At 48.2% G+C, this 24,414-nt stretch overlaps 2 protein-coding genes across 2 annotated transcripts in view; both read right to left on the bottom strand.

Annotated features, from left to right (window-relative positions):
- The window catches only part of DNM2 (dynamin 2), a 103,451-nt gene extending 100,206 nt beyond the window's left edge, over positions 1 to 3,245 (bottom strand). The window contains exon 1 of the mRNA XM_007953586.2: positions 3,085 to 3,245. Within this exon, the coding sequence (XP_007951777.1) occupies positions 3,085 to 3,245 (161 nt within the window). The remainder of the gene's footprint in view (positions 1 to 3,084) is intronic.
- A 3,321-nt stretch (positions 3,246 to 6,566) lies between these two features.
- QTRT1 (queuine tRNA-ribosyltransferase catalytic subunit 1) lies at positions 6,567 to 16,139 on the bottom strand. The gene is given in 11 exon segments (XM_007953584.2): positions 6,567 to 6,719; positions 6,802 to 6,889; positions 6,970 to 7,079; positions 7,189 to 7,264; positions 7,498 to 7,636; positions 9,874 to 9,989; positions 10,118 to 10,196; positions 15,048 to 15,186; positions 15,282 to 15,350; positions 15,848 to 16,117; positions 16,119 to 16,139. Coding segments are annotated over 11 exon segments (1,260 nt in total).
- Positions 16,140 to 24,414: the final 8,275 nt, after the last annotated feature.

Raw genomic sequence — 24,414 nt, 5'->3', positions numbered from 1 at the left:
CTCCCCCAGTGTACAGGAAAAGAACCTGGAGCCCAAAAAGCCGAGTACACCTGGCCCAAGTCATGCAGCCAAACATGGTGGAGCAAGGCCTTGGGGCCAGGCCTGCAAACTATGCCACTGAACTCTGGAGCACTGAAGGCTTTTCTCTAGCACCCCTAACATCGGATTTTGATGTGAAATCTAATTTTCAAATGTTGGCAAAACTTTGTAAACACCACACAGGTGAAAGAAAGGGCCCAGTGGGCAGGCCTCAGATCCTGGAACCGCCCATCTGCAGTGGAGCCAACTGGGCCACTCCCACCCAGAGTAGCCACATTCTTAGACAAGCCACTGGGAGGAGTTGAGGACACAGCAAGCCATGTTGACCCCAGGTCCCTGGTCTGGACACAGGCCGCTGACAAACCCTGTCTTGCTTATTCCCTGAAACCAGTCAGGGCAGTCTACTGGCTGCGTCCACTGCGCAGGACAGGAAACTGAGGCTCTGAGAGGTGTTACAGTTTGGCTAAATTCACAAAAAGGATCCTCTGCCCCAGACCCTGGATAGAGTGGGAGAACAATGTAGAACAAAACTCAAAATCACAAAAAAGACCAGTTTTACTGGTCTGACAGAGTCTGGTGAGACCCCCGAGACTATGGCTCCTAGTTACCGTTCAGGTCTAGAAATCAACTCACTCTCGGGGCTTCCAGTCATACAATAGACAGGCATATGGGGTGAACATTTACATCAGGTAGATACACTTCTTAGAATAACCAATCATGGGAGAACAGAAGGGCAGTATTTGCACAGGGAGATAGCTCAGGGGGCAGGAATCCATAGGAAAGAAGGACACAGGGAAGAGGTAACTACAGGGAGGAAGTAGGAAGTCAAGAAATCTAACAAATTTAAAAAGAAAAAAAAAAGTCTATATATATTGCAGGGCTCTGGGAGGCAGCTGCCACAGGAGCCAGCCACCAATCACCAGAGAAAGCAGGAGAGATTCAGGGGAGGGAAGAGGGATTCAGGAGAGGGAAGAGGGATTCAGGTCGCCAAGCTACAGCTCTTGAACAAGAAGGCCCAGCTCTTTGAGCCTCAGTCTCCTGCTCTGTAAAATGGAGGTCATAACACTACTACCTTCACGAAGCATCAGGGAATTCCACTTGAAAGCACTTACTTCTTATTAGCTTATGTTGTCATTCAGAAAGGAACTACCCCAGTGATTAACAGCCCTGTCAGGCACTTTCAACATGTCACTGCATCCTTGTAACAGCCTTGTCAAGGGACCATTTTCAGGAGGGGGAACTGAGTCCCAGGTCAAACAATCTGTACTAGGTCACAAAGCAAATGGAACAGAGAGAGCTTCAGGGACATCTACCAGAGGCTGGGCAGGCAGGCGGAAGACAGCCACAGAGAGGCCCACAGACCAGCCTGGCTGAGCCCAAGCCCACACCCTTCCACCCACTGGACAGAGGGCGACGCACCAGGGGCAGTGCAGCGCAGGAGGAAACTCATACAGCCGGGAGCACAACCCCAGGCCTTTGCAAAGACAACAACAGCAGGTCTGGGAGCCCATTCGGGCTCTGCTGCCCGCCAGCCTGGTGGCCTTGCGCTTTCGGAGCCTCCCTGCTCATCTCCAAGGTTGGGATGATAACAAAACCACCCCACTCATTCACCCTGGGATTCAAGACATTAAACAAGGCAAGAACTCAGCTGAGGTCTGCTCAGGAACGTTACCCCTTAATACTGATAACAGCAACAAAAATAATAACAAGGATGATGATGTTACCATTGGTAGTCACACAGCCACAAATGGAATCACTTCTGGAATGGAGAAGTGACTAGGAAGGAGGAAGGACAAGCGATGGGGGAAGGAGAAATAAGAACCAGCATTCCTCAGTGGCTGTAGGGCCTGGTCTCATTCATTACCTTCCTGAATCCTGGAAAAACCCTAGAGAATAGAGTCTGCCCACTGGTCAGATGGGCACATGAGGCTTCTTCAGGGCAGCCCACAGGGACCTATGTCTCAGGTCTTGCCACTAAGGCCTAATGAGACAAGAAGCTACTTCCCAGTGTCCAAGGAGCACCCCCAAGTTGTAGGCTTTAGCTTGGAGACTGGCCCCTGTGTTTTAGGGCCTCAGAACATCCTGATGGGGCTAGGAACGAATTCTGGAGAAAGTCCCCCAGGTTCTACTCCCAGTTGACAGTAGAACAGATTCAAGCCTCATCCTTCTGTTCTCTTCTCCCCTACCACCCCTCCCCATCCCTTGCCAGAGGGGTTAGATGAAAAGCTAGGAACTGATGGGCTGTGGCGGTCAGACCAGGAGATGGACAGACATCAGGTCCACCAGGATAGATAGAAGGGAAGAGAGAAAGCCAGGGTTTGGAAGAAAGGAGCCAGGGTTTTCCAGGGACAAACTGAAGTGTCAGCCCAGGAGAGTGGGATAACAGGGGTCCAACCAGCCAGTCAAATGGTGGAGGCCACCTACAGTAACCCAACAACAAAGGGATGGGTAAGTGCCAGCATCTGTGAGGGGCACGGATAGGCAGCCAGATAGCAAAGGTCATCCTGGACAGCTAGCCAGTCAGCAGGGGACTGCCCGTGGGAGTGGACAGATGGACAGCCAAATGGTGGAAGGGAGGTCTGTCCAGGCCAGAGACAGCCAGCCAGCCAGAACTGGCTGCCCTAGATAAATGAACTGCCAGCCAGACTGTAGGGGTTGCCCCAGTAGTTATCGAGATAGCAGGTTCGCCCATAACAGACGGACATACAAACAGAAGAGAAGAGGAAGATCTGTTTCGACCCAAAGGCACCAAATGGCAGAGTTTAGCCGCGAAGGCTGGGGACGAGATAGACAGCGGGAGTCCACGGCACCTCCTGCCCCACGCCTACCAGCCTGTAGGAACGCACCTGGGCCCTGCGCGGGCTACCTACCCCTGCAGGGAGCCCTCTGCCCAGGGCGTCCCACAGGGCCCGCCTCCCTGTCCCCGTCCCCGTCGAGGGCACGCAAGCGCCGCAGTTACGCCGGAGGCGCAGGGCGCGCCATTCCCGGGCCGCACTCCGCGCCCTAGGCCGCCGCCCGCCCGCCGTCTCCGCGGCGCTCGCTCACCGGCCCACGAAGTTCTCTAGCACCGAGCTCTTGCCGGCGCTCTGGCCGCCCACCACGGCGATCTGCGGCAGATCCAGGTGGCAACTCTGGCCAATGGAGCTAAAGGCGTCCTGCAGCTTGTTGACCAGCGGGATCAGCTCTTCCATCCCGCGGTTGCCCATGGCGCCGGCCGCCCCGGCCGGAGCGCCCCGCGCTCTCCGCCTGCCCCCGACTCAACGACACGGCCCCGCGGCGTCCGCGGCCGTTGCTCCCCGCCGGGCCTCGGCGCGACGCTCCACTCCCGGCTCGGCCTCACGGTCGCCGCCTCATCCGGTTCTCAGGCAACACCCGACCGGAGCGACCTCCCGCCCGGGCCCCCGGGCTGCACTCAAAGCCGTCGCGCCACCCTTGATTGGTCAGCCTGGCTGCCAGTCGTGCACCTGAAGCAATAGAAGCGAGGCACGAATTTAAGGCTGAGTTAAGCCTCCCCCTGGGGAGCTTCTCGTAGACTCATTGGACGCAAAAACTGTCGTTGTTATGCAAGAACCAATAGTGGCGGGAACTAAGTTGTCAAGGCCAGGAGGCGGTGTTTCAGGAAAATGCATATTGGCTCCGCCCATTGGGCAGTCCGACATTTTATTGGCAGGAAGAGCCGCCAGTCAACAAAGCTACCAATGATGGATTCCTAGACACCGGTTTGTCACTTCACGCTACCTACCAAAAAGCCAAACCCACTGCAATCGACTTGATTCCAGCCCACAGCGACGCTATAGGACAGAATACCAGAAAAACAAAAGCCAAACTTACTGCCGTGGAGTAGGACAGAATAGAATGCCCCATAGGCTTTCCAAGCCCGTAAATATTTACAGAAGTAGACTGCCTCACCTTTCTCCTGCGGAGCGGCGGACGGGTTCGAACCGCAGACCTTTTAGTTAGCAGCCCAATAGTTCCTAAAAATTTTCCATTGGTTTATTTAAATATCACTCCGCTCCTTCAGCCAACGAAGCAGAAGAGGGGGGCTTTAACATTCGAATTCTGATTCTGATTGAGACCTATATCTGTCAATCAAAGTAACTCGTTCTTACTTGTTATTGTTGGCTTCCTATTAGGCAGTCTTCTAGAATAGAAAGTAGCACTCCCGCAAACGCGACCCCTAGTCGTGGGACATGGTAGTAACCGTCACTCAGTTCTGAGTTTCAGAGCTCTAGAGAAAACTAGACCCTCAGTGAAATGGATTGATACAAGAGGCTGCAACGATGGAGTCAAACATAGCATAGCGCAGGACTGTTGCGTTCTGTTGTACATAGGATCGCTGAGTCGGAACCAACTCCTCGGGCACATAATAGAAAAAACTACAAGTCCCAGAATGCATCTTGGCACTCGGCTGGCAAACCTGCTCTCCGCGCGGGTTGCAATGCAATTTGAAGAGGAGTGGGAGTCAGACGTTGTTAATACTCCTAGCGAATGGCAATCCATCCCTATAAAGTCATATTCCATGCCTTTGTAAATACTGTGCCCTCCCCTAAGAGTATCTTCTGCTCCTGGCCCGCGATGATGCGATTTACGCTTTAACGTTCTTCCTATGTTACGTTCAACTTTAGTGCATCATGGATCATTCAGAAACCCAATGAAACGTGTATCTCCCCATGAAGACACGCTATTTTGCAGGCAGAGTTGGGGATATTGTTAGACCTCTTGGAACAGATACCAGAGATGGGTGGGAGGATTTTAATACGTCATTTGATCCCTCTGGGATGGGCCAGAGAGCAGGGAACCCAATGGGGAGGCAGAAGCATTTCAAGGGGAGTGGGAGCGCTAACGAGGGGGATGAAGAGCCAAGGTGGGAAGATGACAGAGCGTGAAGCAAAACCCCAACTCTCCAGAAAATGGCAAAAAGGCTACCAACAAGGTTAGGGATTGAAACCTTGACTAGAATTGCAAAAATCTGGAAATACCCTAAATGTCCATCCACAGAGGCTGGTTGTTGTGTTGTCATGTGCCATAGAGTCAGACCCAACTCATGGCGACCCCTCCTTGGGTTTCTGAGGCAGTATCACTGCGGAAGTAGATTGCCCAACCTTCCTTCCGAGGAGGAGCTGGTGGGTTTGAACCACCAGCTTTCTGGTTAGCAGTCAAGTGCCTTAGGCATTATGCTACCAGAGCTCCCAGAGGCTGGTTAGATAAGGGCAATAAGACAGCAGCTGCCATAAAAAAGACTGGGGAAGCTGGCATGTAAACAATTTTAACATCTTCTAAGATAAACTACTCGGAAGGAAGGTTGGGCAATCTACTTCTGTAGTGATACTGCCTCGGAAACTCAAGGAGGGGTCCCTATGAGTCTGGTTGGACTACGAGGGGGAAAAAAAAGCAAGGTACAGAAATGCATGTAAAGGATACTAACATAAATGAGGAAATACATGTACATGGAAAATGGAGGGATACACAAACTGACCAAAGTAGTTGCACTTTTTGTGCTGTTTCAATGGTTGATCATGCACGTTATTTTTTCAATTGAAAAAAAAAAAAAAAAACTTATTTTCTAAGAACACTGGCTTTGTAATTGCTCATACGTGAGTTAGAATCCTGGACCTGTGTATTTGCTGGGTAATAATGATCAAATGACTTGATTGCTCTGATCCCGTTTCCTCTCCTGTAAAAAGGAGTGAAACTCTACATACAGCATAAAATTGCAAGAATGAAATACACATGGCAAGCATTGAGAAGCATGCCAATACAACGTAAGCTCTGGCTAGACCACACTTATTATCATCGCTGTGTTGACTGAGAGGGAGATTAAGCCAAGTATAGACAGTCAGGTCCCAGGGTGGTACAAATGGCTTATACTCAGCTACAAAATTGAATTGACAGCGATCAAGTTTTTAAGGGCACCCCAGTGGCACAGTGGTTAAGTGCTCAGATGTGAACCAAAAGGTCAGCAGTTCAAACCCACCAGCCGTTCCACGGGAGAAAGATGTGGCAGTCTGCTTGCTTCAAGCCTTGGAAACCATGTGGGGCAGATCTGCTCCATCCCATGAGTTTGCAGTGAGTCAGGGACAACTCGACAGCAACAGGAATTAGTCCAGGAGGCAGTGCTAAGAACTTGTGCTGCATGAACTGCCCAAGTTCAAATCCTGAGTTTGCCACTCCCTTAATGTACGATCCTGGACAAGGTACTTCCCCTTTGTAGGCCTCAGTTTCCTTGCACGTAAAAAGGAGGACAAAAGTGCCCCTCTCCAGGGTACCCGGGAGGCCTAGACCACAGCTCCCTTCATGCTGGCCTGTGCCATGTAGTTTCCAGATACCAGCAGCTGTTATGGTTACTTGATGTTATGATCAGTGGGATTGGTGAATGTCTGTCACAGTGACACTCAGACCAACAAGGGGACCAAGACAGGATTCTTCCCAAAGACGACACAGAGGCATGATGTTAGAATAAAAAAACAAACCTTCAATATCTTCCAGCCCCTTCTGCCTCCCCCAAAGACAGGAGCACCCCAGTGAGGTCACCCCAGGGTGATTCCCACAGATGCCAGGGCTTCAGTGGCCCAGGGAGGGTAGAGGGTGGGGTCCCCATACATGGTGTCCATGAAGTCCTGCACAAAGTCAGGGAAGCGCTTCTCTACAATGCTGGTGCGCACGGCACTCATCAGTTGCAGCTGCAGGGAGGGGGGTGCCATCGTCAGCCGCGGGAGGCCAGAGGCCACGCAGACCCCATCACCCGCCCAGCCGCAGGCCCACCTGGTAGGCAATGTTGTGGACAGTGAGGTGGTGCAGGGCAGCAGTGTTGTCGCTGTGCAGCAGCGCATGCAGGAAGGCTCGGCTGTGCCTGTGGTACAGGGCTCAGGGTCAGCAACGCTGGGTCCTGCCCCTGACCAGGTCCTCCCCTGGCCCCCAGGCCGCGCCTACTTCTGGCAGGTGGGGCAGGTGCACTGAGGGTCTATGGGGCCAAAATCCTTCTCATATTGCTTCTTCTTCAGCTGCAGGCTCCCAGTGGGCACCAGGGCAGAGCCAAAGCGCTAGGGGAGGAGAGAAAGCAGGGATGGGGGGGTCACCCAGGTCTTCACCCTCCCCGCCCTCACCCCCTCCTTGGCACCACCCTTGTCTGCCCCCTACCCAGGGCCTCACCGCCGTCCGCGTGGGGAAGACGCAGTCGAACATGTCACATCCGAGAGCTACGCAGACCACCAGATCAGTGGCATAGCTGCGGGTGAAGCCATGGGAGGAGGGGGGCAGTGAACCTCAAACCCTTGGTGTGGGCTTCCTCCCCACCCTCACACTCCCCGGGCCTGGGCCAGATTCCCTAAGAACTACCCCTAGGGAGGGCCATATACTTCTTAGTCCTCCTTCTCCCCACCCAGGGCTATGTCCTTCCCCCGTAGCCCCCAGTAATCCACTCACACAAGTGGGACCCTGTCTCCTCTCTCCCCCACATACCCGACCCCCATCAGGTATCGGGGCTTGTCCTTAGGCAGCCGCGAAGTGCTCAGTGCCACCATCCTCCAGAACTGGCCCTTGCTCTCACCCCCGCTCAGGCCCCCGATGGCAAAGCCCGGCACATCCCTCTTGGTCATCTCTAGGGGCATAGGACAGGGTGAAGGGCAGCCAGGCAACAGGAAACCACCTCCCACCCGCAGGTAGCCCCTGCAGAGACAGCCAGTCCCTCAGGAAGAAAAAGAAAAAGTGTCTGTGTGAGTGTCTGGCAATCTACTAGGGACCTTGGCTACCAGTCACTGAGCGCCTGCTGCACGTGAGACCCTGTCCTTCAATGCTCAGGAGTCTGACACGGACCCACAACCCCTTAACTGAAAGCTTTGGAGCCAGACATGTTTCGGAATTCTAAGCTTTCTGGATTTTAGAACAGTGAGCATCCTATATGCTGAGTAATAACCTGTCATCAATCGCTGTAACTTTTCTGTGATAAAAGGGGTGGAGGCTCGGAACATGTGGGATAAATACTGACCCAGGTCCAGTTTAGTCACCATGTGAACTGCAGACTTCAGAACTGTTTGGATTTTAGAAGTGAGCGAAGGAAGGGGCTTGGAAACGGCCCTGATGCTGAGCTCCTTCAACAGATAAGGGAATGAGAGCGCACAGAGCTCACACCACTTATGCCAGCAGGGGGATTGGAACCCAGGTCTGGCCTCAAAGCCCAGGCTCGTCTGGGGCCCCAGCTGCCAATCTGGGGGAGGTCACAGCAATCAACAAAGCAGGTGCTGTCTGGGGCTGGGCTTTGCAGCTAGAGTGAGCAGCTGAAGCAGCTGGGGATGGTTAAATGAAGGTTCCCAAGCCTTCCCCTTCCCTCACCCCGACCGGGGCCAATCATGGCAGAGAGCCCAGGAGGCCCATCCTACCAGCAGCCCCACCAATAGGTGGTGCTGGTGTAGGTGAACTGGGAGCACTCTGAGAAGGGCCACTAGGCTGTCAAAGCGCAGGTGGAAGAGAAATGACTTTGACTGGGAGAGACCAGCAGGGCTGCTTAACAAAATGCCAGGAAGGATGTGAAAGGACATGCTTCCTGAAACTTTGGTTTCTGTTTACACGTACCCCTGCAGGTACTGGTGCCCTGACCTGAAATGGCTCTGACTGTGGGTGTTGGTTTAAAGATTAGAAGCAACTGCATCAGGCTGGGGGCAGGGGGAGGGGGCAGGACTGGAGGACAAAGAGGGATGGTGACAAGGACACTCTCAATAACCAGGCTGATGACGGGCACAGGAGGGACACTTCCAATGCACTTCATCCTCACTTCGACCCCATGACTTTGGGAGTATTTTCCCATTTTACAGAGGATGAAAATGAGGCTCAAAGAGGCAAAGCCACTGGGCCAAGGCCCTGCCGCCACGAAGCCGATCAGGAGTTGGAACTGAGCCTGAGGGACTCAGAGTCCAGAGTCTTGCCCACAACACCTCATGGCCCGAGTCCCTATCTGTGCCTCCCTTCACCTTCACGGCCACAGCCTAGCTTCCAGCCTCCTCATCACCCTGGGCAACCACTCCAGCCCCCATGCTGGGCCTCCTGTGTCCTTATTTTCTAAGAACACCAGCTTTGTCAGTGGTCAAATCTGGGTTCCAACCTTGAACCTGTTCATCTGCCGGGGGATAATGCCAAGTCAGTGCTATAGTCCTGTTTCCTCATCTGTAACATGGAAACTCTACATGTATCATACAGTTGCAAGGATGAAATACACACAAGCATTGAGAACAGTGCCAAACACAACGTAAGCACCAGTTAGACCACACCTATTATCATGTCTGTGTTGTTTCTCTATCACGCTCCTTGCTTCTTGTCACTCTCCTGCTCAGCCACTCTCCATGGTTCCCCAGTGTCTTGTGGTGTCCCAGGGCCCCTGCTGTTGGCACAATGCCCCTGGCCCAGCCCCTCAATCGTGACCCTGTGTGTCCTCCCAGAGGGGAGCAGCACAGTAGAGCAGTCAATGCTTTGCATTCTGAAGCCTGAAGGCCTGAGACCACATCCCAGCTCTGCAACATCCAAGCTATGTGGTACAGAGTGAGTGACGTAACAGCTTGGTGCCTCAGTTTCTCCACCTATAAACTTGGAAGCTTGGCAATCGGTCCCTCATATTACAGAATGGTGAGGACTCCATGGGTCAATTGGGTACCTGGTGAGTGCCCACAAACTGTCAGCAACTGACATATTATTTCAATATGTTGTATGCCTGGCTGCCTCGGGACCTTGTCTCTGGCTGGAATGCCCTTTTGCCCATAACCACCACTGGCTGAGCACTGCTGAGTGCCAGCCTCATTGAGGCCCCAGTGAAGGACAAGCCCTGGTCCTGCCAGCACGCGGCTTTACCTTCAAGGCAGGTAGCCCGGAGATCTGCATCCAGCCCACCCTGAATGATGGCAAAGAGGTTTTGCTTGTCCGGCCGCTGATGAGCTGCAATGCACCGGTCCAGCCAACGGATTGACCTGCAAGAGGACTCCAGTCACGGGCCCCAGGGGCCTGGTGAGGGAAGGGAGACATGGCCACAGAACCAGGGCCCCCTCCCCGGCACATATGCACGTACATGTGCGTGCACACATGCATGCACACACACCTGTACATTGCCTCCTCCACACGTGGCCCCGTCACAGTGCTACTGACTACGTCGTCCAGCTGCATGATGATGTCTGAGCCTGGGGGTTCAGACAGAGTCACGTCACTGGGGAGGTACCATCTCCTGTGAGGATTAAGACCCCAGGACCCCATCCCCAGCTGTTGCTGACTCCTGCTTCCAAATCCACTGCCATCCAGTTGATTTCGACTCATACTCGTTGTTGTTGTTGTTATTTGCTGTGGAGTCGGACCCGACTCATAGCGACCCCTCCTCGGGTTGCCGAGGCGGTATCACTAGTAGATCACAAGTAGATGGCCCAATCTTCCTTCCGGACTCCTACTCAGGTCCTCCCAATCTGTTCACACACAGCCAGAGGGAGCTTTTGCAAATGCCCATCTATTCTTGCCTCCGGCTGGAGGCATATCTAATCTAATCCTGCCCTGACACGTAGAACAAAATCCCACATCTCTAAATGGACCCTTCCAGGGCAAAAAGCATGTGTACAAAGCGATTCATCACTGTGTGGCAACACCAAGGCTGGGAACTGGCGTGTGTGGCAACAGGGCTCTGGTTTAACAACCCGTGGCCCACCCTTTAATGGAATGTTCCTTTCCTACAGTACCGAAATCCAGAAGCTTCTCCAAGCAAAGGCTTTTTCCTATGCTTATGGCATATTCATTTGGCAGTAAAACCCATGATGGTTATGAGCTTTCCCTCATGCAAGTTAGGATGAACATTGGTGAATTTTAATGCCTGATGAGTAATGTGCTTTACCACATGGTGCTGAGTACCAAGTGTTGTTGTTGTTGTTGTCATGTGCCATCAAGTCGGCCCCGACTCATAGCAACCCCTCCTTGTGTTTCCGAGGCAGTATCACTACGAAGTAGATTGCCCCATCTTCCTTCCGAGGAGTGGCTGGTGGGTTTGAACTGCCAACCCTCTGGTTAGCAATCAAGTGTCTTAGGCACTACACTTAACGAGCTCCTAGAGATGGCCCGGCTCTCTGGCGGGCTCAAACCGACAGCATTGTGTGTGGCAGGTGACTGCCTTAGGACTGAGGCCAATCCCTAGGGCTGAGTACCAAGTAGTACCTGCAGTATCTTTCTAAAATCTGAATATCTTGAAGTTTGACATACCTCTGGCCCCACAACTTCAGATCAGGGACTTGAGGACTTGTGTGATATACAGTGATAAAACTGGCCACTGAAAACCCTGTGTACCATAGCTCTGCTCTGACACACATGGCATTGGTCACCAAGAGTCGGAATCGACTCCACAGCAACTGCTTAGGGTTTGGTAATGACGTAAGGGAACACGTAAATGGACCCAGGGAACGCACATGAATGGCTCATTAAGAGAGACGTGAAGGTAAAGGGGGAAAATGCAGTATAAAATTCCAAATTCTCATGGAATCCAGACTTTCCAGAGCCATGCAGGCTGGATGAAACCCGAAATCACTGCAATGAGATAATCTCTAAACCTTAAACCAAAAATATCCCCTGAAGGCCTCTTGAAACCAAGTAATAGTTTAGCTTAACTTGCAAAGAATGTCTGCCTAGAGCATGGTACTCTTCTAAAATCTTATCTATATGGGATCAAACTGACAACAGCAATTCGAAAGATTAGATAGGAACCTTAGGGGACACTGAGTTTATGTTCATGGGGGAGCGACAATTCAGAAAAGGAGGGCAAGAATGGTTGTCACTGAATTGTACACAGAGAAATGGTTGAACTGGGGGATGCTCTGCTATGTATATTCTCAACAGCAACAAAGTAAATTATTTTCAGAAAAGAGAGAGGGAGAGCCATGAGGCTGACATTAAGCTCCCTCTGATGGAAATACACGCCAAGTACCTTCAGACTCCTGCATAGCTGTGCTGCTGAAACCAGCTCAAACCTCTAGATCTAACTACCAAGCTAGATGCAAGTCAGAGGGTAGAAGCAACCTGTTAAAGGACAAAAAAGGAGGCAATCAACAAAATTCACACCATGTGAAACACTACAGGACAAAGGAACCAGTTTCTTCAAATAGCAAATTGAGGTGGGGGGAGTGAAGAGGAGGTAGAGGGAGAACCTATATTAACCAAAACTCCAAACCCAGGGCCATCGAGGCATTTCTAACTCATAGCAATCCTAGAGCAGAACTGCCCCACAGGGTATCTAAGGCTGTCAATCTTTACAAAGGCAGACTGCCTCATTTTTCTCCCATGGAGCAGTTGGTGGGTTTGAACTGACAACCTTTTAGTTAGCAACACAATGCTTTAACCACTGAGCCACCAGAGCTCCACAAAAAAAAAAAAAAAAAAACCCACCACCATCAAGTCGGTTCCGACTCATAGCGACCACCACTGGGTTTCTGAGGTGGTAAATCTTTAAGGAAGTAGATTGCCCAGTCCTCCTTTCGCAGAGTGGCTGTTGGGTTTGAACCACCAACCTTCTGGGTAGGAGTCAGATGCCTGAGGCACTGTGCTACCAGAGCTCCTTAGAGATAAATAGATATACATATGTATACACACAAAAAAAACAAAACTTACTGTCATCAAGTCAATTCTGACTCTTAGTGACCTCCCATTGGGTTTCTGAGCCAGTAAATCTTTATAGAAGCAGATTACCCTGTCTTCCTTCCATGGGGCAGCTGGTAGGTTTGAACCACCAACCTTCTGATTACCAGTCAAGTGCCTTAGGCACTATGCCACCAGAGTGCCTTTACACACACACACACACACAAACAGATTTAAGAGCCCTCCAGATGTTATTTGGATCCTAAAATAAATAAACTGTAAGAAAAAAAAAAGAACAAGACACTTATGAAACAACTGCCAATGTAAACACTGGCCAGATATTTGATAGTAGGGTTTATTGTTAACTGTTTTTATGTGGGATGGTGATATTGTGGTTATATTTTTCTTTTCTTTTCTTTTTTTTTAAAGAAAAAACAACCTGATTCCTTATGTTTAGAGATACAAGCTGAAATAATTATAGCTGAAATGATACAGTATCTAGGAAACGCTTCAAAATCATTCAGATGACCTAAAGAGTTTAAAAAGATAGGAAAGAATAGCAAAGCAAACCCAAAATAACCAGAAAGAAAAAAATAATAATGGAAGAGCAGAAATCAATGAAATAGCTATTCAATGTAATGTTATTCAGCAATAACAAAAAGGAATAAACACAGACAAACCCTGAAAACATTATACTAAGTGACCAAAATCAGTATATAAAAACTCATATAAACTCCATGTATATGAGATGTCTAAATAAGCAACTCTGTAGAGATACACTTCACCATAAACAGGTTGTGGGACCAATTCATGAAGTCTAGGTGGCAATGATTAGTGGTTAGGGCTAGAGGTGTGAGGGGACTAGGGAATGACTGAAAATGGGTAGAGAGTTTCTTTTGAGGGTGATGAAAATGTTCTGAAAATTACATTGTGGTGATGGTTGCAAAACTCTGTGGATATCATAAAAACCACTGAATTATATACATTTTGAATAACCAAAAAACCCTAACCCAGTGCCTTAGAGTCAATTCCGACTCACAGTACCCCTAGAGGACAGAGCAGAACTGCCCCATAGGGTTTCCAAGGCTGTCAGTCTTTACGGAAGCTGATTGCCTTATCTTTTTCCCATGGAGCACCTCATGGGTTCAAACTGCTGACCTCTCAACAACAAAATAAGTAAAACTTTAAAAAAAAAAAAAAATCCAGCAGGAAACAAGTGGGGGGGGTGGGAGTTCAGATTATTGTCAATTATACCCCAATTAAAAAGAAAAGTTTTAAACATTACCACACACTGGTCTACCAGCCCTCCAATTCCCCTGACCACAGGGAACCTATATTCCATTTCTTGTGTTTCTTTCCAGACATCTTTTATGCAAATAAATCATATATGTGCCTTCCTATTGTTGGTATAAGGAACTCTGGTGGCATAGTGCCTAAGGCATTTGACTGTTAACCAGAGGGTTGGTGGTTCAAACCCACCAGCCATTCCATGGTAGGAAGACTGAGCAATCTACTTCCAAAAGCCTCAGAAACCCAAAGGAGGTCACTATGAGTTGGAATCAACTAGATGGCAGTGAGTTTGTTTTTTGTTGTTGTTGGTGGTGGTATAAATGAAAACATACAGTGTACTCTACATACACTTTGTTTTTCTTCCTTTCTAATGGTGACATTTAGAGGAATTCCTATTTCTCTCAGGGACTGTACACATGGAATAGGGCCAGCACCCAGCTAACGAGCCAGGAGCAGAGGCCACAGAATCTCTGTATGGGCGGAGCTTGAAAGCACCAATGCAGTTGGAAGATAGGGAGATCTGAATGTGTCTTTCCATAGCGCTTTACAAGACTGAGAAAATGTTAACTGTCTTCATCAAGGAATGGGGGATACTGATGGAGCCAGAAGGGGCTTAAAGCCTCCCCAACTTCCTTTTGTTGTTATCATTATTTCAATACATATTTGTTCAGTTGATTCGTGATTTAAGAGAAATAATAACAATAATAATAATGAAAGCTACTACATGCCAGAAGAGAGCTGTGGTAGTGTGGTGCCTAAGGCATTTGACTGCTAACCAGAAGGCTGGCGGTTCAAACCCACCAGCCACTCCCCGGAAGGAAGATTGGGCAATCTAGTTCCACAGAGATACCGCCTCCGAAACCTAAGGAGGGGTCGCTATGAGTGGGATCCCACTCGAGGGCAGTGAGTGGAGACTTGCCAGAAACTATTTTGAGATTTACCCATACTACCTCATTTATTCTCCTCAAGGATCCTGCCAAGTGTGTGCTATCTCTTGTCCCCATTTGAGGTGGCTCAACTAGAGCTCAGAAAGGGGGAGAGTGACTTGTCCATTGCCACAAAGCACGTTAGGGGCATCGCAGGCCTCACCCCCACCCACGACTCGCAGAGGAAGGGACAGCTTCCCGCCTTTCGCTCACCCAGAGCGTTCTGGATCTCCACGGACTTCTCCGGGCTCAGGAGGGTCTCGGCGCCGTCGTAGGGGGAGCGAAATCGGACGCCCTCCTCGGTCACCTCAGACAGGGACACCAGGGACACCATCTGGAAGCCGCCGCTGTCCTTGAGGAAACCCACCGCAGGGCTGTCAGCGGGGGGCGAAGGGAGAGCCCCACCCTCGAGGAGGGCCCTCGGACCCGACCCAGACCCCACCTCACCGTCAACAGGTTGTGAGACCAGTTCATGAAGCCGTGGAGACCATGGGCTTTCTGGATCAGCTCTGGGCCCTGAATGGTGAAAGAAGTAGGGGCGTAGCGAGGGTAACGAGCACCCAGAGGCATTCTCTAAGTTGCGCCCCCCTAATGAAGCGCCCTCCCCCTTGTCAAGATGAATAGACTTTGATATGGGCGACGAGTCAGCAGAAACGGCCCACCCCTTTCTTGTCCGGCTGCCTCAGCCAGGCACCTTTCATATTTGTGGCGCCTTGAATGTCATCTTACGCCTCGTCCGCCGCCCCCTTGGACTTGCGCCCCCCTCGCTACGCTTCTGGGAATAAGGGGTCAGGTTAGGTTAGGGGTGAGCGCGGTACTGGGGGCCCGTGTCGGGGTGCAGGACAGTCTGGCTTCTCTCCTCTCGGTTCCCTCACGGCCAGCACAAGGCCTGGGCCAGGAAGGACGCTCAATATGCATTTGTTGATTGACTTCTGGAGCCGTGCCCGGGCTTGGGGCTTGGCCCAGGTGTCCCCACCCTCTGCCGCCGCCCCGCCCGGGCAGAGCCCACCCACCGGCCTCAGACCCAGGTGGTAGGTGTTGCCCAGACAGATGCGGCAGCCCAGCGCGTCCAGCTGTTCGGCCGTGATGCCCTTCATGGTGGCCTGTGTGCCCACTGGCATGAAGACTGGAGTGGCCACCGTCCCGTGCGGCAGCCGCAGCTCGCCCGCCCGAGCTCTGGAGCGGCTGCACTCGGCCACCAGCCGCAAGATTCGGGGGGCCGACTCCAGGGATGCCGGGCTAGCCGCTGCCGCCATCTTGGCTGCCGGAAACACGTGGGCAAAGGAAAAGCGTGGGCGGCGCCATGTTGATTCCAGTCACGTGATAAGTGACGCCAGTCGACCAGTGCTGAGAGCGTCAGGGAAACCATGACAACGGTTGCTGTGCGCTCGCACCCGTTGGTCGCCCGGGTCTCTGTCACTTGCAGCTCGTTACCGTGCAGAATGCAATTGTCTTGTTTTCGAATCCTTGCTGTACAACCAAATCTTCTCTGCGCCATCATTTTCTCCTCCATCAAATGAGGCAGATCTCTGCATAAGCGTATTGTGAAGATTGCGTCAGTCTCTACCTTCACACACCCCTTGCATCTTGATTCAGGGCCTTTCTTGGAACCCTTTATCCTTAGCAATCCCCATTTCGTCGTCCAGGTCTCAGGTTGAAGGTCATCTTAGAGAGGCCAAGGACTACTTATCGCAATGTACAGATTTACATTTTACACATATATTTGTTAGTTACTTTATTCATTGTCAGCCTCCTAAGAATGTGAGCTCTGTGAGGGCAAGGACTTCTGTCTTAGCTCGTCACAAGAACTTAGAACAGGACCTTGCACATAGTAGGTGTTCAATAAAGATTAGTGTATCGAAAAAAGAGATCCTAGATTTACAGAGGGGAGGTTGTGTCTCAGAACCTGGCCACATTCCTTCCTTCATTCATTCATTTATTGTACACCTACTTGTCCTACTGTATTCCTACTATAGTGCCAGCCTCCATGCTGCTTAGAAGTGAGAGAGGATAGGTCACAGCCTGACGGAGCACTGCCATTAATAATAGTGGTGGTTGTTCATTGCAGTCGAGTCAGCTCAGCCTGGAGATCTTGTGTATAATAGAATGAAACACTGCCCGGTCCTGTGCCGTCTTTATGATCACTGGTATGTTTGAGTCCACTGTTGCAGTTACTGTGTCAATCCATCCTATTGAGGGTTTCCCTCCTTTTCCGTTACCTGCTTTACTAAACAACTAATCGTCAGAGCTGGCATTATTATTGTTGGCAGTGGAGAGAACATATGGCCAGCAGAGGGCACCATTGTCTCAGAATCCTTCCTACAAGACGCACACTGGCCTAAACTGGGTTGCTCTGGGTAGACTCTGGGAGACTAAGCCTCCTAGCCTGTAAAAAAAAGGTTATGATGCCAGTTTTGCAAGGCATTAAAGAGCCCTCACTGAGCCTATGCCTGAAAGGACCACCTCAGGGCCTTTGCACTTGCTGTTGCTTTTGTCTTCAACACTTCCTTCTGAATTCCTCATGGCTGCTTCATATTTTCAATTCTGTTGCTCCATCTCAGAAAGCCCTAACTCCTGTCCATCTTAAGAATCCTCTAGCCCCACACTGTAACATCACCTGTAACTGATAATATGCTTTTAAAAATCTCTCTATATTTGTACTCTATGTATCAGACAATGTTTCATTGCTATGAATAAGGTTTTCAATGGGTAATATTTTTAGATGTGGATGGTCCCGTCCTTCCCAGTCTGTCTTAGTCTGGAAGCTCCACTCAAACCTGTCCAGTGGGTGACCCTGCTGGTATTTGAAATACTGATGGCATAGCTTCCTGCATCACAGCAACATGCGAGATACCACAGTGCAGCAAACTGACAGAGGAGTGCTGTCCCCGACCCAAGCCATAGTATTTTCAAACACCTTAAATGCATGTGACAGCTGAACAATAAATAAAGACCAAGAATTGATGCATTTGAATTGTGTTGTTGGTGAAGAATACCGAAAACACAATGGACTGCTAAAAGAACAAACAAATCTATCTTGGAGGAAGTAAAGCTGGAGTGCTCCTTAGAAGCAAGAATGGCCAAATTTCATCTCATGTACCTTGGTCATGTCAGAAGGGACCGGTCCCTGGAGAAGGATATCACTCACAGTAAAGGGGAGGACTCTCAATGAGATGGATTGACAAAGTGGCTGCAACAATGAGCACAGCAAATATTGTGAGGATGGTGCAGGACCTGGCAATGTGTCATTCTGTTGCACATAGTGTTGCTGTGGGTCAGAACCAACTCCAGAGCACCTAACAACATACTTGTACATACACAAATTTTTATCCCCAGCAGTTTTCTCTCCTGACATTCCACCATGAATAAATGTTTGTCACTTGTTCTATTATCTGTTGAGATAACCATCTATTTGTTTTGTTTTATATTAATTTGCTGAATTGCTTAAACTTATATACTGAAGGTTATTTTGACTCAAAGATGTCACTTTGAAGACAAAGGTGTTCATCACCCAAGCAATGGTTCAGTTCATTGCATGTGAAAGCTGGACAATGAATGAATAAGGAAGACTGAAGAAGAATGATGCCTTTGATTTGCGATGCTGGCAAAAAGTATTGACTGTCCTATACACTGCCAGATCTACTTCCATAGAGATACTGCCTCGGAAACCCAAGGAGGGGTCGCTGTGAGTCGGGTCCGACTAGACGGCACATAACAACAACAACAACACTGCCAGAAGAACAAACAAATCTCTCCTGGAAGAAATACAGCCAGAATGTTCCTTAGAAGCAAGGATGGTGAGATTTCATCTCACTTTGGACATGTTATCAGGAGGGTCCAATCTCTGGAGAAGGACATAATGTCATGCTTGGTAAGGTAGAGGGGTTGTTGTTGTTGTTAGGTGCCATTGAGGCGTCTCGACTCATAGCGACCTTATGCACAGCAGAACGAAACACCACCCACTCCGGCGCCTGCTCCACGATCCCTATGCTATACTTGAGTCCATCACCACTGCCACTGTGTCAATCCATCAAGTAGAGGGTAAGCAGGGGGAAAAACAACAACAAAAAAGAAAAACACCCTCAATGAGATGGACTGACAGAGTGGCTGCAACGATAGGCTCAAGCACAGCAATGATTGTGAGGCTGGTGCAGGACCAGGCGTGTTTTGTTCTGTTGTAAATAAGGTCGCTGTGAGTTGGAACTGACTTGACAGCACCTAACAACAACAACAAAGATTACTTTCATTCCTGTGATAGATAAACCCAACTTGGTTATTGAATATTTTTTAAATATTTTGCTGCATTGATCTTACTAATACTTTTAATGTTTATACCTCTTATAAATTATATTGGTCTGTAATTTTCCTTTCTTATACTGTCTTTGTCTGCGTTTGGTGTTCAAATTCTGCTAACCTCATAAAGTCCATTGAGAAATGTTCTTGCTCTTTCTATTCTCAGGAAGAAATTGTGCAAGATTGGAATTTGAAACAATCTTTGAAATAAAATTGAAAAAGAAGGAACTGTTTCAAGTGCTGAGGAGCAAGGATATCTCCTTGAGGACTAAGATGCGCTGGACACAAGCCATGATATTTCCAATCGCCTCGTATGCATGTGAGAGCTGAACAATGAATAAGGAAGACCAAAGAAGAGTTGATGCTTTTGAGTTGTGGTGCTGGCGAAGAATGCTGAAAGTACCGTGGACTGCTAAAAGAACTAACAGATCTGTCCTGGAGGAAGTGCAGCCAGAATGCTCCTTGGAAGCAAGAATGGCCAGACTTCATCTCACCTATTTTGGTCATGTTGTCAGAAAGGACCATTCCCTGGAGAAGGATGTCATGCTTGGTAGGGTCGATGAAAGAGGGGGAGGCCTTCAACGAGATGGAATGACATGGTGGCTGCAATGATTGGCTCAAGTATAGCAGGGATGTGGGGCTGGCGCGGGATCGGGCAGTGTTTTGTTCTGCTGTGCATGGGGTCGCTATGAGTCAGAAACGACTCGACGGCACCTAACAACAACCTTCTTTTTCATTTCTTACCTCTATTTATTTTCAGCTTGCTTTTGCAATTTCTCTAAGAGCTCTTCTGGAATTGTGGAGGCCAGAAACTTCACCACTTTTCACAACCACGTTTATCCAAAACCCATCACCCTTCCTGAGTTCTAAGACATGGGAAAGAGAGCTGCTGAGATCAGCATTAGCTTTGCCTTCTGACGGAGGTGCTGCCATAACTCTATTTATGGCATCAGCTGTCACATCTGTTACAGCATTTTCTTTGGCATGGATGGCTATGGGGACACAAACTTTAAGACCAACTGCCACCGGACCTAAAGAAGGAAGTAGTCCCTCTGTTCCTTGCTTTGACTTGTTATTTTGGCTGCCACAGGACTTTCCACTGGCCTTAGTCACTGGCCCTGTGTTCTTAGGCATCTCAGCACCACAAGGGAGCCACACAGAAGCCCGAGTACCAGGTGCTTCCCTGACCTTCCTCAGCCACAGCATTCCCACCTGGGAGGGATAAGAGTAATTTTATGTTTTTGAGTATTAAATTCGAGTGTATTTGTAAATCCATCTAGTTATGTTGTTTTTCTTTATAGGAATATTTTTACCTACTAATTTATTATCACTTGCCTGCTAACCAGACGGCTGGTGGTTCAAACCCACCAGCCACTCCTCGGAAGGAAGGTTGGGCAATCCTACTTCCGTAGTGATACTGCCTCGGAAACCCAAGGAGGGGTCGCTATGAGTCGGGTTTGACTCGAGGGCACATAACAACAACAACAATTTATTATCTGTATTGTGGCATACTGCCTAAGGTACTTGATGCTAACCAGAAGGCTGGCAGTTCAAACCCACCAGCCACTCCTCGGAAGGTTAGGCAATCTACTTCCGTAGTGATATCACCTCAGAAACCCAAGGAGGGGTCGCTAGGAGTCGGAGATGACTCGACGGCACATAACAACAATTATGAAGGACTATTCAGATCTTAAGGAGCTCTGGTGGCATAGTGGATAAGGTATCTGGCTGCTAACCAGAAGGTCTGTGGTTCAAACCCACCAGCTGCTCCATGAGAGGAAGTTGAGGCAATCTACTTCCATAAAGATTTACAGCCGCGGACCGTTACTGGGCACAACCAGTACTTAGTACATACTAAGGACTGAGGATACTGGATCTGTCAGGGGAAGTATTTAAGGTAGATGGTTTTCCAGACTGTGTCAAGGAGTAGATAGAGGGAGGGTCTGGAACTATGAGGGAGTCACAGGTGGTTCCCATTTGAGGACTGCATGGAGTCTGTACGGGCTGAGACCAGAAGGGCAGGGAAGGCTGGCTGCCCAGTGGAGCCTGGCCCCGTGCTGACATGGTGCAGGGGAGACACAGTCGCAAAGTGCTTCGGAACCACTGAGTCTCAGAGGGACCCTTTGCTGGGTGGTGCCCCAACGAATCCAGTGGCCCTTGTACCTGGCTAATGAACATAAAAGAAGGTCCCAGGTACCAAGCTGTCCTGGCCTGCAGTGTGCTTCCCTGCTGCCTGGCACACAGTCATTGCTCAATAAATGCAGCTGTTACTTTTTTTTTTTTTTTTTTTAATTGAAATCCAATGGGGGTTGTTTTAAGTGGGAATTGACTAGATGGCAGTGGGTTTGGTTTCTGGTTTATTCAGATCTATTTCTTCCCAAGTCAATTCAGGTCGGAAGTGTTTTTTCTAAGTTTCATTTAATCTAAATCATCAAATTTATTGGCCTCCAGTTGTTCCTAATACTCTCATATCATTTTATTCCCATCTTCTGGATCTCCAATGCAAAGGTGTAAGTTATTCATCGTCTTTGGATGATGGCACATTATCACTAAGATCCCTGTAAGCCCTTTCTCTTCCTCTCTCTCTCTCTCCCTCCCTCCTTCTCCTCTCCCTCTTCCTTTTCTTCCTTCCTTCCTTTCTTTCTTTCTTCTCTTTAATATGCATTCCCTTATCACCATAGCCTATGAGTTAGTGTGTATTTTTTTCTTTGATATTACAGTAACTACTCCAGCTTCATTTATGTTTTGTGAGGAATACAGTTTTTAATTCCTGTGCAATCAAGATTTCTACATCCATGGAGGATGAAATGATCCACCCAAACTATCACCCTGAGATGCTCTTTGAACCTTAAACCTGCAGAAAATTAGTTTCTTAATTAGTAAAGAACATTTGCCTTGGACATTGTGTTCTTTTGAAGAATTACCTTTGTGCAGTCAGTTTCCACAAACAGCAATTCTAAAGGTCAGAGTAGAACTGAAGTTTTAGGCTAAATCAGTTATGCAAATATTCTTCAAGAAAATGTTGCATGAACATGAATTATTATGTAAAAACTATTATGTAAACACTATTCTGGCCCTGTTACCATGGCAATATGTAATTACTAGCAATAAGCTGGAATATAAGAATCTTTGAGAGATTTTTCTTTCTGGAAACATTTTTAACTCTCTAGTCAGAAAAGTTACCCTGACTTGCAAATCTTGTATTACATAAATTTCAATTAATTTCTACTATTGGCTTAATTTATTTTTGTTTTAACATGATAACCCTTAAATATTTTTATACATCCTATGACTTTGAAATTTTCTGTATTGTTTAAGATATATTTCTAGAAAAGAAAAAAGAGCTAGATTTTGTACTTTGAAAACAATTCCAATAGTCTTAGACTTTTATTGACAAGTTTAGTCCATTTACATTTATAATGATCACTGATATATATGGATCTGTTTCCATACTCTTACAGGCTATCTATTTGTATAGCTTTGGTTTCTCTTGTTCGCTTTTCTCCTCCCTCCTCTTTTGCCTTTCTTTGGATTAACCCAAATTTTTATCTTTTATTTTTCTCATTTTACCTCCTGTTGCTCAGGAACTTTCGTGCTCTAAGCATTTATTTTGGTAAATGCTCTAGCAATCTTAAGTGGCATACTTAACAAAGTGGAAATTATCCAATACCTTTGCCATGATCCCAAACATCATAAGGCCACCAAACAAATGAACTAAGAACTCAGCAGCATTGTTTGTCTAGTGTTTGATCTCTTTCTCGGGTTTTCTTCCCCACAAATTAGGCACTATTATCTACCTTCATAGGAGCTCTGGTGGCATAGTGCCTAAGGCATTTGACTGCTAACCAGAAGGCTGGTGGTTGAAACCCACCAGCCATTCCTCAGAAGGAAGACTGGGCAATCTACTTCCATAGGGATTTACCTCAGAAACCAAAGGAGGGGTCACTATGAGTTGGAAAATGACTCAATGGCATTGAGTTTGTTTTTTTTTGTTGATCTGCCTTCACACATGCTGTTAAGTGCCGTCAAGTCATCTCTGACTCATAGTGACCCTGTGTACAGCAGAACGAAACACTGCCTGGTCTTGTGCCAGCCTCATGATTCTTGCTATACCTGAGCCCATCGTTGCAGCCACTGTATCTATCCATTTCATTGAGGGCCTTCCTCTTCTTCATTGATCCTCCACTTTACCAAGTGTGATATCCCTCTCCAAGGAATGGTTCCTTCTGACAACATGACCAAAGTAGGGGAGATGAAGTCTGGCCATTCTCGCTTCCAAGGAGCATGCCGGCTGCACTTCTTCCAAGACAGATGTGTTAGTCCTTTTAGCAGACCATGGTACTCTTAGCATTCTTCTCCAACACCACAACTCAAAAGCATCAACTCTTCTTCTGTCTTCCTTATTCATTGTCCAGCCCTCACATGCATAAGAAGTGATTGAAAATACCATGGCTTGGCTTAGGCACATTTTAGTCTTCAAGGAGACATCTTTGCACTTCATCACTTGAAAGAGGTCTTTTGCACCAGATTTGCCCAATGCAATACATCATCTGATGTCTTGACTTCTGCTTCCATTGGTGTTGATTGTAGAACCAAGTAATATGAAATCTTTGACAACTTCCATCTTTTTTCTATCTACTGTGAAGCTGTTTATTGGACCACTTGTGAGGATTTTTGTTTTCTTTATATTGAGGTGTAATCCACACCGAAGATGGAAGTCTTTAATCTTCATCAGTAACTGCTTCAAGTCATCCTCACTTTCAGCAAGCAAAGTTGTGTCATCTGCATATCGCAGGTTGTTAATGAGTCTTCCTCCAATCTTGATGCCACATTCTTCTTCATATAATGCAGCTTCTTGGATTATTTTCTTAGCATACAAGTTGAATAAATATGGTGGAAGGATGCAACCTTGACGCACACCCTTCTCGATTTTGAACCACACAGTATCCCCTTTTTCTGTTCAAATGACAGGTTCCTCATGAGTACAATCAAGTTTTCTGGAATTCCCATTCTTCTCAATGTTATCCATAATAAGTTATGATCCACACAATCGAATGTTTTTGCATAGTCAATAAAACGTAAGTAAACATCTTTCTGGAATTCTTTGCTTTCAGCTAAGATCCATCTGACATCAGCAATTATATTCCTCATTCCATGTCCTCTTCTGAATCCAGCTTGCATTTCTGGAAGCTCTCTGTCAATATACTGCTGCAACCATTTTTGAATTATCTTCAGTAAGATTTTACTTGCATGTGATATTAATTATATTGTTCAATAATTTCCACAT

Source organism: Orycteropus afer, unplaced genomic scaffold, assembly GCF_000298275.1.
Source record: "Orycteropus afer afer isolate SDZICR_OR568_19922 unplaced genomic scaffold, OryAfe1.0 scaffold00402, whole genome shotgun sequence".
In the NCBI taxonomy this organism is placed as follows: domain Eukaryota; kingdom Metazoa; phylum Chordata; class Mammalia; order Tubulidentata; family Orycteropodidae; genus Orycteropus; species Orycteropus afer.
The sequence above is the reverse complement of the archived record's forward strand: the minus strand, read 5'-3'. Positions and strand labels throughout refer to the sequence as shown.